Raw genomic sequence first — 15,419 nt, forward strand, 5'->3', positions numbered from 1 at the left:
AGCAAGTGTGTTGTACACTGTAAAGGGGGTGGTTTCTAGCCTCAACTGGACGTGTGGTTCTCAGGCTGGTGCCCTAGCGAAAGCTACATGTAGTGCAGGACTCCTGTCTGCAAGCGTTTCATCCTAATAGCCGTTCCCAATGCTATCTGTTAAAACGTAAAGAAAAGCAATCAAAAAGTGAAGCAGAGTGGCATCTATATGGATGCCGGGCAGTGGCTGATTTATTCTTTGCCTGGCACACAACAAAGCTCAAGAAGACGGCGCGAATTCGAGTCAATGTGGTTCTCAGATCGCTGCAGAACCACACTGTCATTTTATCCTGTTGCGACCAAATTAGCATCTGAGGCGAAGTTGACATTGTCGTTAACAGGACTTTGCACCGCAAGGTATTTGCCCTCGGTTTGATATCGGGGTTCTTTTCTTCAGAAGAGAAACTAAGAGTTGGGTTAGACGAATTCCCATATCGGCCCTAGTTGGGCCCTCAGTGCCCACAAATATTGTCACTGCGGTGCTGATTACACACTGAAGACGTCATCATCGGCGAGAAGATATGCGTGGTTGTAAATTGCCAGCTGCCCCATGCTGGGTTGATTTTTGCTCTTCTTTTCTTGCTGCCACTCTGTTTTTTCTTTTTAAACTTTCCATTTCTAACCTGACTAACTTGCCTACTTACGGAAATACGCGTATTTAGCAGATTTCGACCATGTTTGAGGGTGTTGTTGCTACAGTGCTGAACAGGTTCCTGGGCAACTATGTCACGAATCTCGAGACGAACCAGCTGAAGCTTGGAATTTGGCAAGGTAAAACCCAGTTGAGCTCTGAAGAGCGCATACGGAAGGGAATGCAGCCCAGAGGTTAAAAGGCACCTTTTTTATTGTGTAGGTGACGTCAAACTTGAGAAGCTCCGTCTGAAGACAGACGCGCTGGACAAGCTCCACCTACCGATAGACGTGAAGGAGGGCTGGCTTGGCACGCTGACGATCTCGATTCCCTGGTCGAACCTCAAGGGGGCGCCAGTTCGCATAAGCATTGACGACGTGTTTCTTCTTGCCACGCCTCGGTTCCAAGAGGACTTTAATGCCGAAGAGGAAGACGAGCGTGAATATGTGCGTAAAATGCACAAGCTGGAGCAAGACGAGCTGGTCAAAGAGCACCAGCGCCTTAAGAGCGGTAGTGTGAATGAGGACGAGCGCAAGCAGGCATCGTTCACCGAGCAGCTGGTGGCGAAAATTGTCGACAATCTCCAGATAGTAATCAAGAACATCCATGTGCGCTATGAGGACGACAAGAGCAACCCCAAGCACATGTTCGCTGTAGGAGCGACCTTGGGCGAGCTCTCGGCAGTGTCGACCGATGAGGAGTGGCGCGAGACGTTCATCCATGACTCGGGCAGCGTGATACGCAAGATGCTGAAGCTGGCGCGCTTCTCGATGTACTGGGACACAGACTGCAAGACACTACAGGGACTGAGCCAAAGCGAGCTGCTGGAGCAGTTTGCGTCGGCGATTGGGTCAGCGGACCGCCATGAGCCGATTCTCCGGCCGGTTGTTGGAAGCGGCAAGCTGACGATGAATAGGCGGGCGGGCCCCGACGAGATCCGCACCATGGCGAATTTCGAATTCGACCAGCTGGCATTTGAGCTCGATGACGAGCAGTACGTGGACGCGTTGTTGCTAACCACCTCGTTTGATTACGCAATGCGGCAGCGCCGGTATCGCCAGCACCGGCCGGCTCCGGGCATCAGGCCAAAGGATGACCCGAAGGCGTGGCTGCTGTTTGCGATGCGCAGTGTTTACGACGAAATCCACGACTTCAATTACCGTCGCACGTGGGAGTTCCAGAAGAAGCGCAGGGATGACAGGCTGCTGTATTTGCGCACGTATACGACGCTTAAGGTCAACAGCAAGCTGCCCAAGGTGGACCAGACGGCACTGGACCAGCTCCACCGATCACTGTCGTACCAGGACATCCGATTCTATCGGGCTTTAGCGGAGGCCAAAATGCGCAAGATGCGTAGTGAGATCCGCCGGCGCAAGAGCGGGCTGCTCAGTGGTGGAAGCAGTGGTAGTGACCAAGGGTGCAGCTGCAGGTACAGCGGGTGCTGGTGTTTCTGGATGGGTTGGCAGCTGGATCAGCGGCTGGGTAGGCGGTAGCGGCACAGCTGCTGGTGGGCAGACGCAAGCCAATGCTGAAAGCCTGAACGATGCCGAAGACACCCAGCTATCAGAGAAGCAGGTGCAGGAGCTATACGATACGATCGAGTTCAACGAGGACCTGGTCGATGATGCCGAGTATGACCTACCAAAGGAGACGATTAAGCTCGCGGCCACTGTCCTGCTGCGATCGGGATCTCTGAAGCTGAAGGTGGACCGCAAGAACCGTGACCACACGCTGATGGGTATCTTCTATGACTTGCTGAAGGTTGATCTGCTGCAGCGCCCGCAGAATATCGTTGCCGACGTTTCCATGCATCGGTTCGAGGTAGTCGATGGCACTCTACCAGGGACGCAATACCCGAAGATGATATACTTGAATCCCGATGCGCGGGAGCTCGACAGCGACTCGTCTGGGATGCACGACGTGATAACAGCGGTGGCTGATGCACCGGGAGGCATGGCGGCGCTGCTGGAGCACGACTCGAACAACGTCCAGGATCCATTCATGAAGGTGCATTTCGAGAAGGACCCCCTGGATGGGCATGCAGATTCTATGCTCAACATGAAGGTCAAGTCGCTGCACGTGGTGTACCACCCGACGGCGGCCAAGGCGATCATGGACTTTTTCGAGCCGCCGTCCAGCGCCTCGGCCGAGTCCATGCACGCGCTGATTGCGGCAGCCTCCAAGTCAGTCGCAGGGCTTCGCGACCAGACGCGGGCGGGGCTCGAGTATGCGCTGGCAAAGCACAAGACGGTCGATGTGAAGGTGGATTTCGATGCGCCTGTGTTTGTAATCCCGCAGAATGTCACGGACCCGCACAGTCAGGTGGTGGTGCTCGATACTGGATATCTTACAGTGGAGTCGCAGCTGGTTGACCAGGTCACGATGGAGCGCATTCGGCAGAAGGAGAGCATTGTGCTGTCGCCTGAGGAAATGAAGGAGCTCGAGAGCCTGATGTACGACCACTTTGATATGCAGCTGCATAGCACCCAGCTACTGGTAGGTAACGACCTGCAGGCGTGTATGCGGGCGCTGACCAGCGGCGCGGCCGACACTAAGCTGCATGTGGTAGACAAGATTGAGCTCAGCTTTGACCTCGGGCTGTGCATTTTGCCCGAGCCGCCAATGCACATGCCCAAGGTCACGCTTGACGGCAGCCTGCCATCGCTGCAGGTGTTTTTCTCGGACCGCAAGTACAAGGCGGTGATGTCGACAATTGATCTGATTGTTGAGGCCCTGAACGAAGACGAGCCGGACCTCACCGGGCAGTACGAGGCTGGCAGCCCGCATGTGCAGCCGACGGCTTTTGGGGCCGGTGGGATCTTCTCCCGTATCTCTGAGGTTCCTGACAGATCTGATGATCCAGCAATGGCATTGCAGGCAGACTCTGACGATGCAAAGTCGGATTCGGACGATGCCGGTTCAGTAGACGAGTTCTTCGAGACCACCGATGCCATTACTGATGGCGAGGCGGCAGGGGACGCTGCGGCGCAAAAAGAACCGCGAGGGCAGGCGCAAGGTCGGCAAGGAGCCGGAGCGGCCGCTGGTGCGCGTGACGTTCTCTGTGGATAACCTGGTTGGGTTTATCTGGCGCACGCACGACGACGGCAGGGACGATCTGCACATAGCGGATATTGCAGTGACGGGGTTTGCAGTTGAGGTAGTCAATCGTCCCTTTGACTTGTCAGCGGACGTCACAATCCACCAGATCACAGTTGAAGACCACCTGATGTTGGGCGGGATGGCTGGCTCCCCACATGTCTATGCGTTGACATCGGACATTGCACAGGCAGATGTGAATGGGGAGACGGACAAGAATCTGGTTGTGGTGAAGTACCACCGCTGCCAGGGCGACCATCCGGAGTTCACAACCACCTACGAGTCCATCGGGCAGACGGTCGATGTTGAGGTCTCGTACCTGGATCTGATGGTCGTGCGCAAGACCATTCTGACCTGCTACGACTTCATCCTGAAGACATTTCACTGACGAGAAGAAGAACAGCGAGCGGGGCAGCAGCTCAGCAATGTCGATGACGGAGCATCTGAGCAAAGCGACAAGATGGTCGACTCGCTGCTGCAGCAGGCGCTGGATACTATCCGGGTCGACGTGCGGCTCAAGGGGACAGATTTCAGTCTCTGCCACGACGACGGGCTGCCGGTGGCCTTGCTGTCGGTCACAGCGGCAGCGGTGCGGGTGATTGTCACCGAGGAGGTCGTCGTGGAAGCCAAAGTTGGCAACATCATGTTAGTGGACCAGCTCGATACGGTGCCGGCAGCTACCGGAGCGCTGGGTGGACACCATCAGACGCACGACGAGATTGACCCGAACCGGCTCCTTCTGTACGTGAAGGGTGATGAGCTGGCGGACTTCAGATACCAGACATTCGACCCGCACAGCGCTGGGTTCCCGGGCCACAATAGTGCAGTGAAACTGCGGGTGGGCGCTGCACATCTGACGTTTGTCGAGCGGCCGATCCGCGAGCTGATGCTCTTTGGATCGCGGTTCTCGGCCATGCACGGGTTGTTTGAGGCAGCGCGGCAGGCGGCTGCCTACGGGACGTCGCAGCTGACTGAGGAGATGATTGGTACGGGGCAGAAAGTACATTTCGATGTGGTGATGTCGGCGCCGGTGATTGCGTTCCCGCGCGACGGCTTCATGCCGTATGCAGCGGACGGCGGCCAGGGCCTGGCAGTGGATATGCTGGTAGCGCAGCCGGGCGAACTGTCAATTTCGAACGAATTCACGACGGTGCGTGAGATGGACCGGGACTGGGACATCAACCGTATTTCACTGGCTTTGCGGCGAATCGGCATCACGTCGATGTTCTCGACCGACTCGGCCGAGCACATGCAGTTTGGGCAAGGCGAAGCGCCAGGAACTGCAGATTCTGGAGGACGTTGATTTCGGTATGGACATGCATATTCTGATTGACGGGCATATCCCCGGATGCATGCGTCCGGTGACCGAGCTGATCGGCACGCTGAGCCCAGTGAAGATGCGGCTGACCGAGTTCCAGTACAAGGTCATCTATGATCTCTTGGGGGTCATCGCGCGGGTATTCGGTAACGACCCCAATGCGCCGGCAGTAGCTGATCCGCTGATCAACGACAAGGTCCTGGATCTGTCGATTCTGCGCGACAACCCGGCCACCAGCAATGCGGAGAATGCGCAGAAGGCGCTGGAGAACCTGGGGCAGGCGGCACGCACGCCCGATGTCGACGATGCACTGGGCAGCTACGCGACTATCGATTTGTATGTGACACTGTCGACGATCCAGCTGGAGTTGTTCCAGGGCAGTGGGTTCCATCTGGACTCGATCCAGCGGGCGTCGTTCACGCGTGCCGACATCAACGGGCTGTCGGTGAAGTACCGGGCCAAGGCGAATGGCGATAGCAAGGCGGAGTTTGCGATTAATGCGGTGCGGGCCTACGATACTAGACCAGGGACGCAGAACCAGTTCACACAGCTTATCAGCCCGACGACTGAAGGCAGGCACGGGCAGCAGGCAGAGGACGGGGCGCATGTGGCCAGCAGCATGCATGCGATGGCCAGGGATGGGCCGGTGGACGAGGATGCGAGCAGCCCGCAGCTGATCTGCCACATTGACATGCGGCCGAACCAGGACATGGTTCTGCTTCTGACGCTCGACAGTCCGCGCGTGGTGCTGGTGCTCGACCACGTGTTCATTCTGGTGGGCTTTGTAATGAGTGTGTTCCCGCAGCAGGCGCCCGAACAGCAAAAGCAAAGGCCAAGCGGAGACATGCCCAGCAGCGACTTTGAGTCGACCGGCGGACTGATCTACAAGGTGGATGTTTTGCACCCTGAGTTTATTCTGCTGGCCGACCCGACCAGCCGCAGCTCGGAGGCTCTGGTTCTGTCGATCAGCCAGATAATTGTGGCCCAGGAGGGTATGTTCTGCACGACGATAGACGAGATCGGCGTATCGCTCTGCAGCATCGACCGGCGCAAGGAGACAGCCCGCAGTGTTATGGATCCGTTTACGGTCATCACCACCATGGACCAGCGTGTGACGCCCGGCGATATCGTCAAGGGAGTGCCGACACACTCTGTCACGGACATTTCGGTTGATGTCGGCAGCCTGTTGCTACGTGTGGGCATCAATGACGCTATCCTGATGCTCGATATCTTCAACCATGCAATGGAGCTGATGTACAAGCAGGCCGAGGAGCCAGCGGATACTGACAAGCACGAGGTGGGCTCCAGCCTGGGCAGGACGGATGTGCAGTCGCAGCCAGTGGAAGGATCGGTGAGTGGCAGCTCGACGCGCAATGCTTCCCACGACTCCAAACCCGTCGGCGCGAATAATCAAAGAGACGATGCGGGTGACGGTGGCGTCGCTGCGGTTCGTCGTAATCCGGGACATCTTTGGCCTGCCAGTGTACGGCTGCACGGCGAAGGGGTTCCACGTAGATATTTCTGACTGGAGCATTGCCATGCGGATCAAGTCGGATCTTCAGCTGCAAGCATCGTACTTTAACCGACGCAACTCGCACTGGGAGCCGTTTATTGAGCCGTGGAGGTGCGCTTTAAACATGCAGCAGGCGGATGGCGGGTCGCAGAAAATCGACATCAACTCGGCGGATCGGCTGCATGTGAACGCATCGCACACGTTCATCGAGGAGACGCTGAGCCTTTTGTACCAGTGGAACGACGAGATGGACAAGCACGCCAAGCAAAAGGAGACTGCCAAGCCCACGGGCGAACGCATGCCGTATGTGCTGATTAACCGGACCGGCATTGACTGTCATGTGTGGGTGGATCTGCCTGAGGGCGCTAATGCGCGCACCGAGCGCATCGATACAACACCCGTCCTATTGCGGGACGGCTCGAGCCTTCCGTGGCGGTTCGAGGACTGGCGGCGGCGCCGCGAGCAGCTCGAGGTCAAGTCGCATCCACCTTAGGGATCCAGTTTGCCAACGGCCAGTGGGAGTGGCTACGGCGCGTGCAGGTGGACCGTGAGGGCGTCAAATACTATTCTTTGCAGCCGGCGCTCGACAGCATCCTGCATCGGCTGGCAGTGGAGGTCAGCCTGGACGCTGCCAATCTGGTTAAGAGGGTAACCCTACGTAGCCCTTTGGTGGTCGAGAACCAGACGCGCGTGGCTATGGAGGTGGCGATGTGCGATTACCGCGGGGAGATGCGCACGGATGCGGCGGTGATCCAGCCCGGCGAGGATCTGCCGCTGCCATTGCTGTTTTGCCACCAGTATGCGGTGCGGGCACGGCCTGAGCAAGGGTTTCGGGTATGCGTGGTCGTCGCAGTATATCTTCTGGCGTGACTTCCTCGGCCAAGACGCACGCACCGAACTCTGCTGCCTGCCCAGCACCGCCGAGCCGACCCGCACCTTGACCGCCAACGACGTGTATGTAGGCGGGAAGAACGCGAAAATTGCGCGCAGCGACGTGGTGCCATTCTTCATCCACTTCAACGCCCTGTGCGATGCCCGCAACCCGGCATTATACAAGTACCCGTTCATGCGTTTGGTGATGACGCCGCCGCTGGAGATCGAGAATCTGCTGCCATATCCAATCAACTTTATTGTGGTTGACAAGACGGCCAACCGGCGGTGGGTCAGTTCGCTTGAGTACGGCGGCACGGCGGCTGTGCATGCCGTGCAGCCCGGGCACTTGGTATTGCTGAGCATCAAGATCCCCGAGGCTGGGTTTGATCACTGCGACGGCACGATCATCGAGAGCCCTGACGAGGACGAGTATCCGGTGGACAATGACGTGGCCATGACCGACCGCGACGGGCTGCGGCTTTTGCTGAAGCTGCACCGCATGGACATTCCGAACTCGGGCGGGCGCTGCCGTCGCATCAGCATCTACGCACCCTATGTGATGGTCAACCGCACCAGCCTGCCATTGTTTTTCTCCAGCAAGAGCTTTTTCAAGGGCATCATGGCTGTGGCCGGCCAGAACATCTCGGGCAACCGCCCGCAGCCAGTCTCGCTGGCCAGCCGGCTTTTGCCCTCCACCAACGACTTTACCAGAGAACAGCCGCCCAGCTCCGATTCCGCACGGCCGCTGATGTTCTCGTTCGGGTCGTATGATTTGCGGAACCGCGCGCTGGTCAGGGCCGGCAACAGCGAGTGGAGCAAGCCATTAAGCTTTGACGCCATTGGCAGTGCCTCAGAGTTCTCGATCCCGGCCACCGACGGCATTTCCGATATGCATTTCGGTATTGAGATTGATCCAGGCCTGGGCCGGTACTCGCATACACGCGTGGTGACGTTCTCATCGCGGTACGTGGTCAAGAACCAGTCGGGCCTGGCCCTGCAGTACCGCACAGTCTACAACACCGACTCGTCGGTGCGTATCAATGACGGCGAGCGCCAGCCATTGCATACTATGTACAAGGCGCGGCGGCGGCTGCTGACGGTTGCGTGTGCGCCAGAGGATGGAGGAGCAGCACAAGTAAGCGATATCGCGTGGTCAGCTCCCTTCAGCATCGACGACATTGGCCGCATCTTCGTGCGTGTGCCCACCGCCCACGGCGAGATCCTGGCCAAGGTGGATGTGGTGATGGAAGGCGCCTGCCTATTCGTGATCCTGCAGCAAGAGACGCGGTACTGGCCGTTCCGCATCGAAAATAACACGGAGGTGGACATAACCGTGTGGCAGTACCGCGAGCGCGTGTCGTCCGACCAGCGGCCAAACGATGCAGTCGGCCGTATTCCATCGCCGACGGGTTCGCCGGCCCGTGACGTATCCGATGGTAGCGAGAAGCGCTACAAGGTCATGGCCGGCCAGACATTGGAGTATGCGTGGGACCAGCCAACAGCAGCCCGCAAGCTGCTGGTCATTAGCGCTCTGGGCAAGACCCGGCGGATCAGTCTGCAGGAGATTGGCGAGCAGACGCCGTTTGAGTTTGCCAAGCCGGCATTGCCGCCCAGGCGCGGGGCGTCGCCGGCCACTGTGGCCAATGCGCTGGCTCACACTACCATGAATGTCGATGTCGTGGCATCCGGCCCCAGCCAGGTCCTGAAGCTGACCGGATACACGCCTGACAGCCATTATATGCCGCAGATGAGCCGTGTGCAGTCCACGAGCCGTTTATCTCGCACCCCGACCGCCCAGACCACCTCGTCCGAGTCGTCGGTGACCAAACGCAATGAGGAGCGGTTTGAGGTTGTGGGCGGTGACGAAAAGACAAATTTTGTGTTCCGCCTCGGCCTCGAGGGCGGCATCGGCGTGTCTCTGATTAACAAGTACGCCAGCGAGATCCTGTTCGCGACCCTGTCTGATGTCGAGCTCAAGCTCACCGACTCGACGTCGAACCAGACTGCCCGGCTGACTGTCAAATGGGTGCAGATCGACAACCAGATCTACGGCGCCTTGTATCCGATTGTGCTCTACCCGACCACACTGGGCGTGGCCACGCCCGGCACCGCCACCCCGCCGGCCTTGCAAGCGGTGGTGGTGCGTGCCAAGGACAACTCGTATGGCGTCGAGTATTTCAAGTATGCCTCGGTATTGGCCCAGGAGCTGTCGGTGGAACTCGACGAGGACTTTTTGTATGCACTGCTGGATTTCGTCAAATTTGATACGCCAGGTGATACGCCAAGCCAGGGTATCGCGCGCATGCTGGACTCAGGCATCCCCGAGGTGTCAGCACTGGACGAGGGCCTGCAGCTGTACTTTGAGTTCCTGCATATCCAGCCATTCAAGCTGAACATTTCGTTTATGCGCACACAGCGCCTGGACATTGGCGGCGACCCGACCGCGCGCCAGGCCCAGAGCATCACCAGCTACAATTCGCGCCTGGCTATGACTGGCAGCGCCGAGCAGGCGGGTGAAGGTGTGGCCAGCACACCCGGTGTAGTCGCCTACGCCACTAACGTACTGACCATGGCCATCGGCAATGTCAACGAAGCGCCCGTGTATCTGAACGCACTGATCATGCAAAATGTGCGCGTCTCTATGGCTATTCTCAGCGACCGCATGTACAAGCACTATTCGCAGGAGGTCTTTGCTCAGGTCTACAAGGTCGTCGGCAGCGCCAATCTCCTGGGTAACCCGGTCGGTCTCTTCAACAACATCAGCTCGGGTGTCTCCGACTTCTTCTACGAGCCCTATCAGGGCTTTGTCATGAGCGACCGGCCGCAGGATTTTGGCTTCGGCTTGGCCCGCGGCACCGCGTCGTTGTTCAAAAAGACTGTGTTCGGTATGACTGACAGTTTCAGCAAGTTCACCGACTCTGTCTCCAAGGGCCTGTCGGCAGCCACCCTGGACCCGCAGTTCCAGAGCGCCCGCACGCTTAACCGCGTCCGCAATAAGCCCAAACACGCGATTTACGGCGTAGCCCGCGGCGCTGAGTCGTTGGCCAAAGGCGTTGGATCGGGCTTGGCCGGCGTTGTCATGCGGCCGATCGAGGGAGCCGAGCAGGAGGGGGTGGGCGGTTTCCTCAAGGGCGTCGGCAAGGGCCTCGTCGGTGTCGTCACCAAGCCCATGATTGGGATGTTCGACCTGGCCTCCAACGTCACCGAAGGGATCCGCAACACCACCACGCTCTTTGAGCGTGACCTCGACCGCCTCCGCCTACCACGCCATATCGGCAAAGACGGCATCCTCGCCATATACTCCGAGCGCGAGGCCCTGGGCCAGGCCTGGATGCGCGAGCTCAGAAAGGGCGCGTACGCATACGACTCGTACTTGGCCCATCTGGAGCTGCCTGGGTCGGACATGGTTGTGCTATTGACATACCAGCGTTTGGTCATGTTCAGGCGCGCCAAACCCGATGACGCCGGCATGGCTGTGGGTGCCGCCGGGTCATCAATCGAGACCGGCTCGGCTACTGGTGCCATCGGCGTCAGCGCGTCAAATGCCGCCAAGGCCCAGGTCGAGTGGGAGCAGGATATCAAGAGCCTGCATAGCATCCAGCTGGAGGCTGGCGGGATTTCACTCAAACTACCCGCTCTGCCCGACGGCCAGGGCGCCCCGCCCGGTCCCTTCATTCCCATTGCCGATGCCCAGAGCCGCCGTTGGTTCTATGACAAGATCAAGGAAGCTGTCAAGGCACTGGTGGATGACCGCAAGGAGCTAAATTAATGAAGAGCACGGCTATTTATTTACAATGAACATTTTAGTTCTCTTTGAAACATCACAGAAGGCTACTAGAATTACTCTGCTCGTGATGTGAGCTCGGCTGCTAGTCAGCATGAGTTGACACGTCGATAAGAGCATCACGGCGAACCGGTCATTTGAATGTGTCGGATGGTTGTTGGTGCAATGGTCTATCATGGACATCTCCTATCTTGATGGCCTGCTCAGTGCAGGCGCTTCAGGCTGGTCGCTGCTGCTGACAGCAGAACCGCCTGCTTGCACGCCTCTTGCGCGGTTCTTTGTTTCCAGGGGTGGTGCCAGAAGCATCGGCAACAATGGCCGTAGAAGCGACGGAACCGTTCAGGAATACTGCCTGAATCACAGAGTGACTGGAAAATGAGCCCTGAAGTTTAGAACTGCTGCGAGATCGCGGTTCAAGAGCCGAGACGAATAGGCTCGCCTGTATTGTGCCATGGCCTGCTTACATGACTCGCTTGTACAGCGGAGAAGGCCATGGCACTTCACAGTTGGGTTCTTCGATCTCTGGTAGGGCGGCGGATTGGGAACATGTCGGAATGTCTGCAGCGACTTTTTCGCAGCAGAACGGGCACATCCGACGATGTCCGGAATTCGTCGATCAGATAGACTTCAAAGCCATGGTGCTTGAACTTGTCGCGCCATCCCTTGCCACGAATTGGCACATGGTGCCGGGCCATCGGCGCACTCCAATTGCCCATGATCAGCACTGGAGTCTGGACCGAACTTGCTCCGGAGTTTTGCGGCAAGCCAGCGGTTCCAATTCTGAGCGGCGAGGATGCGGAAATTGAGTAACTCGATTATTGGCACTGCTGGACCTACAAAATGCGAAGGACCTGAGATGAATGGGGCTTTGATATATGGTTCAATGTTCGATTTTCCAGTGCTATTCAGATATATATTTGACACCTTAGGATCTGAATCCATTAGCCAAAAGAGAGAGTCCTGTTTTAGGTGTTCAGAGAGTGAGTCATGCATACTCCACTGCGAGGCTCAAAAGAGCCTGAGTCGTTCCCAGCCCACTCAAAAACATTCTAGCGGACGATTGGACTATAGAAGCATATATAGAGATTTCATCCTCCACAGCTTTAGCTTTACAACATCGCCCGCGCCAGGTTGCGCGCAGCACGCCGCTCGGACTACCGCCAGCTCGCTGTTGTGCTCCTCCTGGCCGCTTTGGCGGACCTGCTCCGCACACCGCATAATCTCCAAGGTCTCCTGCTCCCCAAACACCATCTCATTGCCTTCCAGCAACGGCACCGCGTCCACCAATAGGTCCTTCACAGGCATCCCGGGGCGCCAATTCTCCCACCAAAATTTCCAGCAGCGCCTTGCCCGCTACTTTCAGCTCGCGCTTCACATACGCCTCGTGGAAATCACGGTAAAGCGCCAGAAACTGCACCCGTGGGTGGACCACACCCAGCACGCCGTCTATGGCCGATCCATATGTCAGCTGGCCGCTCTCCAGGTACTCCTGCCACAGTTCATTGCACACCGCCGCCACCTGGATATCGTCGTTGGCCTGGGCAAAATCTGAAATTGCCGCGCCACGCCGCCCGCGCCGCCACTGCTGGTGCGCGCGCTGCCGCAGAATCCGCTCCATGGCTTCCTGCAGCTTGTGCTTCTCGCACACGTCCAGGACTTGCTGGGCCATGCGATCCGACGTCATCGGCACCCGCATTGCCACTTCTTGCATTTGCTCAGTGGCATTGGCCGCCCCCAGATAATCCATAACGACGCGCCACAGCTCCTCGTACACCAAATAGCTGTCGGCCAGTGCGCGCAGATAGAACGCGCGTGGGTCCTCGGCAAACACATTGCGGAAGCTGTCCAGAATCCGAAGATGGCCCAGAAGGTCCGCCGAGTGTGCTGCCAGCCATCCGTCGATCTGGTCGCTGCGCGCCAGGAACGCCGGCAGGTCCTGCTGCAGCAGCGCGATAAGCGCGTGGTCCAGCACGGTGAAATCCGATACCTCAAACTCCTGCCACCGCCAGTTGCGTCAGCTCCGGTAGCCGGTCCGCCTGTGCTGCCGGTTCCCGGTACAATAGGCAGGCGCCTCAGCACGTCCTGCCACGACTTCGCCTGCCAATACGCCATCACCGGCCATCACTGCAGCCGCTCGCTGCATGCCCAAAAGCTCTGCGTCCCCAGGTGCATCCGAAAGCGCCCGCGCAATCTCCTTCCCCACACCTGCCATATTGCAATTCCACGTCCGCCACCGCATCAGAAACTCGCCTCTCATTTCATCCACACCCATCACCGGCATTTCCCGGGCCACCGTGGCCAGGTGTTGCGCCAATTTGCTCGCCTTCAGCTCCGGCGCGATCCTCTGCAGGAGATCCGAGAGCAGAGCTTACTGTGTCCGCGCACCTGCCATCCTCTCCACGTTTCCCCATAGCTGCTTGCTCCGGGCGAGCTCAGCGGCCGACCGCCCCGACTCCTCCGGTAGCTGCACTGGGAAATTGACATTGAGCCACTGGAGCACCTGCATAGAGACAGCGCTGTCCAGCCCGTGTTGTGTGGTCGTCAGATACACGACCTCCAGGAGATGCCACACGGCGTGCATTTGTGCAAACACCTGGTCCTTTTCCACCTGCCTCAACAGCGCAGGCCCGGTACTGCGCGCTGATCCGCACTAGCCCAGCCATGTCCACCGTGTTCTCTGCCATCTGCGTCTGCAATGCCATGAACGACGCGTGCGTCTCGTTGATAAACGCCGCGCGATCAAGGCCTATGGCCGTAGTCCATATTTGCACGCACTTTTCGTCGCTTCTTCGTGACTGGCTTCGTTAACAGCGTCTCGGTGGCCTTTATGCCTTGGGCGCAGAGCGCAAGCTGGCTGTGGATAGGGTGCGGCACGCTCAGCAGGGTGCAGTTTTGTGATGCCCACAAGGTGCTCTCGCCCGGCAAAAACAGCCCTGGGTCCAAGGTGCACTGCGGGTTCGGTCGCGCGCGAAACCGTGAACTTGTCCACTGCGGGCCTCATTTAATGAATTCTGTTTGTAAATGAGAATAAAAATATTGTGGAAATTGAGGGAAACAACAAAAAATGCTGAGGAAAGATTGCTTGACTGACGAGTTGCTCAGTATTTGTCTGGAAACTAATCAGATCGGGGTTAATTTTCGCACCAGGCATTAGCGCTCCGCACCTTGGCCTCCTCCTCCTCATCAAAGTCGTTCTGCACGTTAAACGTGCTGCGGATCTCCTCGACGCTCTTCCCCTTCATCATGTAGGCGACGGTCAAACACGCAACGTCCAGCAGCGGCTGGATGTCGAGGAAATTGGCGGCCAGGATAATGTCAAACAGCGTGCCCTGGTCGACCTTGCAGAAGTTGTGGTCGAACTCGTCCATTTGGCGGATCGCACGCTGGATCGACGCCTCGATCGGAGTCGCTGCCCAGAGTGTCGGAGCGCATGCGCCGCTCGGGCTCGTCCCGATGGTGCGTGCAGTACTCGATCACCTTGCTGAGAATCGGCCCGCTGACGTTGGGCACGGGGATCGGCTCGCCGGTGTCCCCGACGTCTTGCAGGATGTTGCGGATTAGTGCCGACTGCTCGATGATGTCGCGGTCCACGTCAATGACGGCGCCTTCAGCGCTAACGAGTTTCACCATTTGTGTCAAGCTAGCGAGTCCCCGTGTTGGGTTGAAATGCAGTAAAAAGGATGTCACAAGCCCAGATGGCGCCTTCCCCAAAAAGCCAATACCCAATAATTTTTTATCGTGACTCGCTAAATGCACTCAGATTTTGGGCACGGTCTTTTTTTCAACAAGATGCAGATTCCAATTCCTTGGAAGATCCCACATGCAGCTTTCGGCTGCGCTTTTGGGGGGTGAAATGGGCGAGCTTGCAGCACTTGAGTCCCAGCTGCCGAGATTTCTATTGAACACCGTGCCATCTTGCCTTTTCCCTTCTCTCTCCCGACACGTACCGTTGATCGCTAAGCACTGGTGACGGACACTCCACTCTCCCACTTGCCTTATTCTGCAATCTCGCATCACCAGTGGGTATTCGTTCCACCTTGGCAATTGCTGGATCGGCACGCTCACCTGGAGATGGTCCTATTAAACAGTGCTTTCACGAGTCACCTTATCTTGCTCGAAACTCATGCATCCCTCCCGAGCACGCTCCAAAACCCAACTGGCCATTCCCCAGAACG

The 15,419-nt window shown here is 57.8% G+C and overlaps 3 protein-coding genes across 3 annotated transcripts; 1 reads left to right on the top strand and 2 right to left on the bottom strand.

The window, feature by feature from the left end:
* Positions 1-621: 621 nt before the first annotated feature.
* Positions 622-11,229, top strand: DL89DRAFT_324428 (DUF1162-domain-containing protein; the record flags this gene model as incomplete). The annotated part of the gene is made up of 10 exons (XM_040891452.1): positions 622-800; positions 883-2,052; positions 2,090-3,590; positions 3,628-4,087; positions 4,172-4,974; positions 5,012-6,425; positions 6,493-7,059; positions 7,089-7,235; positions 7,266-7,372; positions 7,410-11,229. Exons 1-10 carry the CDS (start codon positions 704-706, stop codon positions 11,227-11,229), a joined length of 10,086 nt encoding a protein of 3,361 aa, XP_040740943.1. The 5' UTR covers positions 622-703.
* A 1,267-nt stretch (positions 11,230-12,496) lies between these two features.
* On the bottom strand, positions 12,497-13,655 carry DL89DRAFT_259565 (uncharacterized protein; the record flags this gene model as incomplete). Its single annotated transcript, XM_040885701.1, has 3 exons — positions 12,497-13,240; positions 13,352-13,588; positions 13,617-13,655. The coding sequence occupies 3 exons, from the start codon at positions 13,653-13,655 to the stop codon at positions 12,497-12,499; spliced, it is 1,020 nt and encodes a 339-aa protein (XP_040740944.1).
* Positions 13,656-14,375: 720 nt separating this feature from the next.
* Positions 14,376-14,874, bottom strand: DL89DRAFT_225909 (E3 ubiquitin ligase SCF complex, Skp subunit; the record flags this gene model as incomplete). Its single annotated transcript, XM_040884782.1, has 2 exons — positions 14,376-14,603; positions 14,638-14,874. 2 exons carry the CDS (start codon positions 14,872-14,874, stop codon positions 14,376-14,378), a joined length of 465 nt encoding a protein of 154 aa, XP_040740945.1.
* Positions 14,875-15,419: the final 545 nt, after the last annotated feature.

This window comes from Linderina pennispora (genome assembly GCF_002104995.1).
Source record: "Linderina pennispora strain ATCC 12442 chromosome Unknown DL89scaffold_13, whole genome shotgun sequence".
Taxonomy (NCBI): Eukaryota; Fungi; Kickxellomycota; class Kickxellomycetes; order Kickxellales; family Kickxellaceae; genus Linderina; species Linderina pennispora.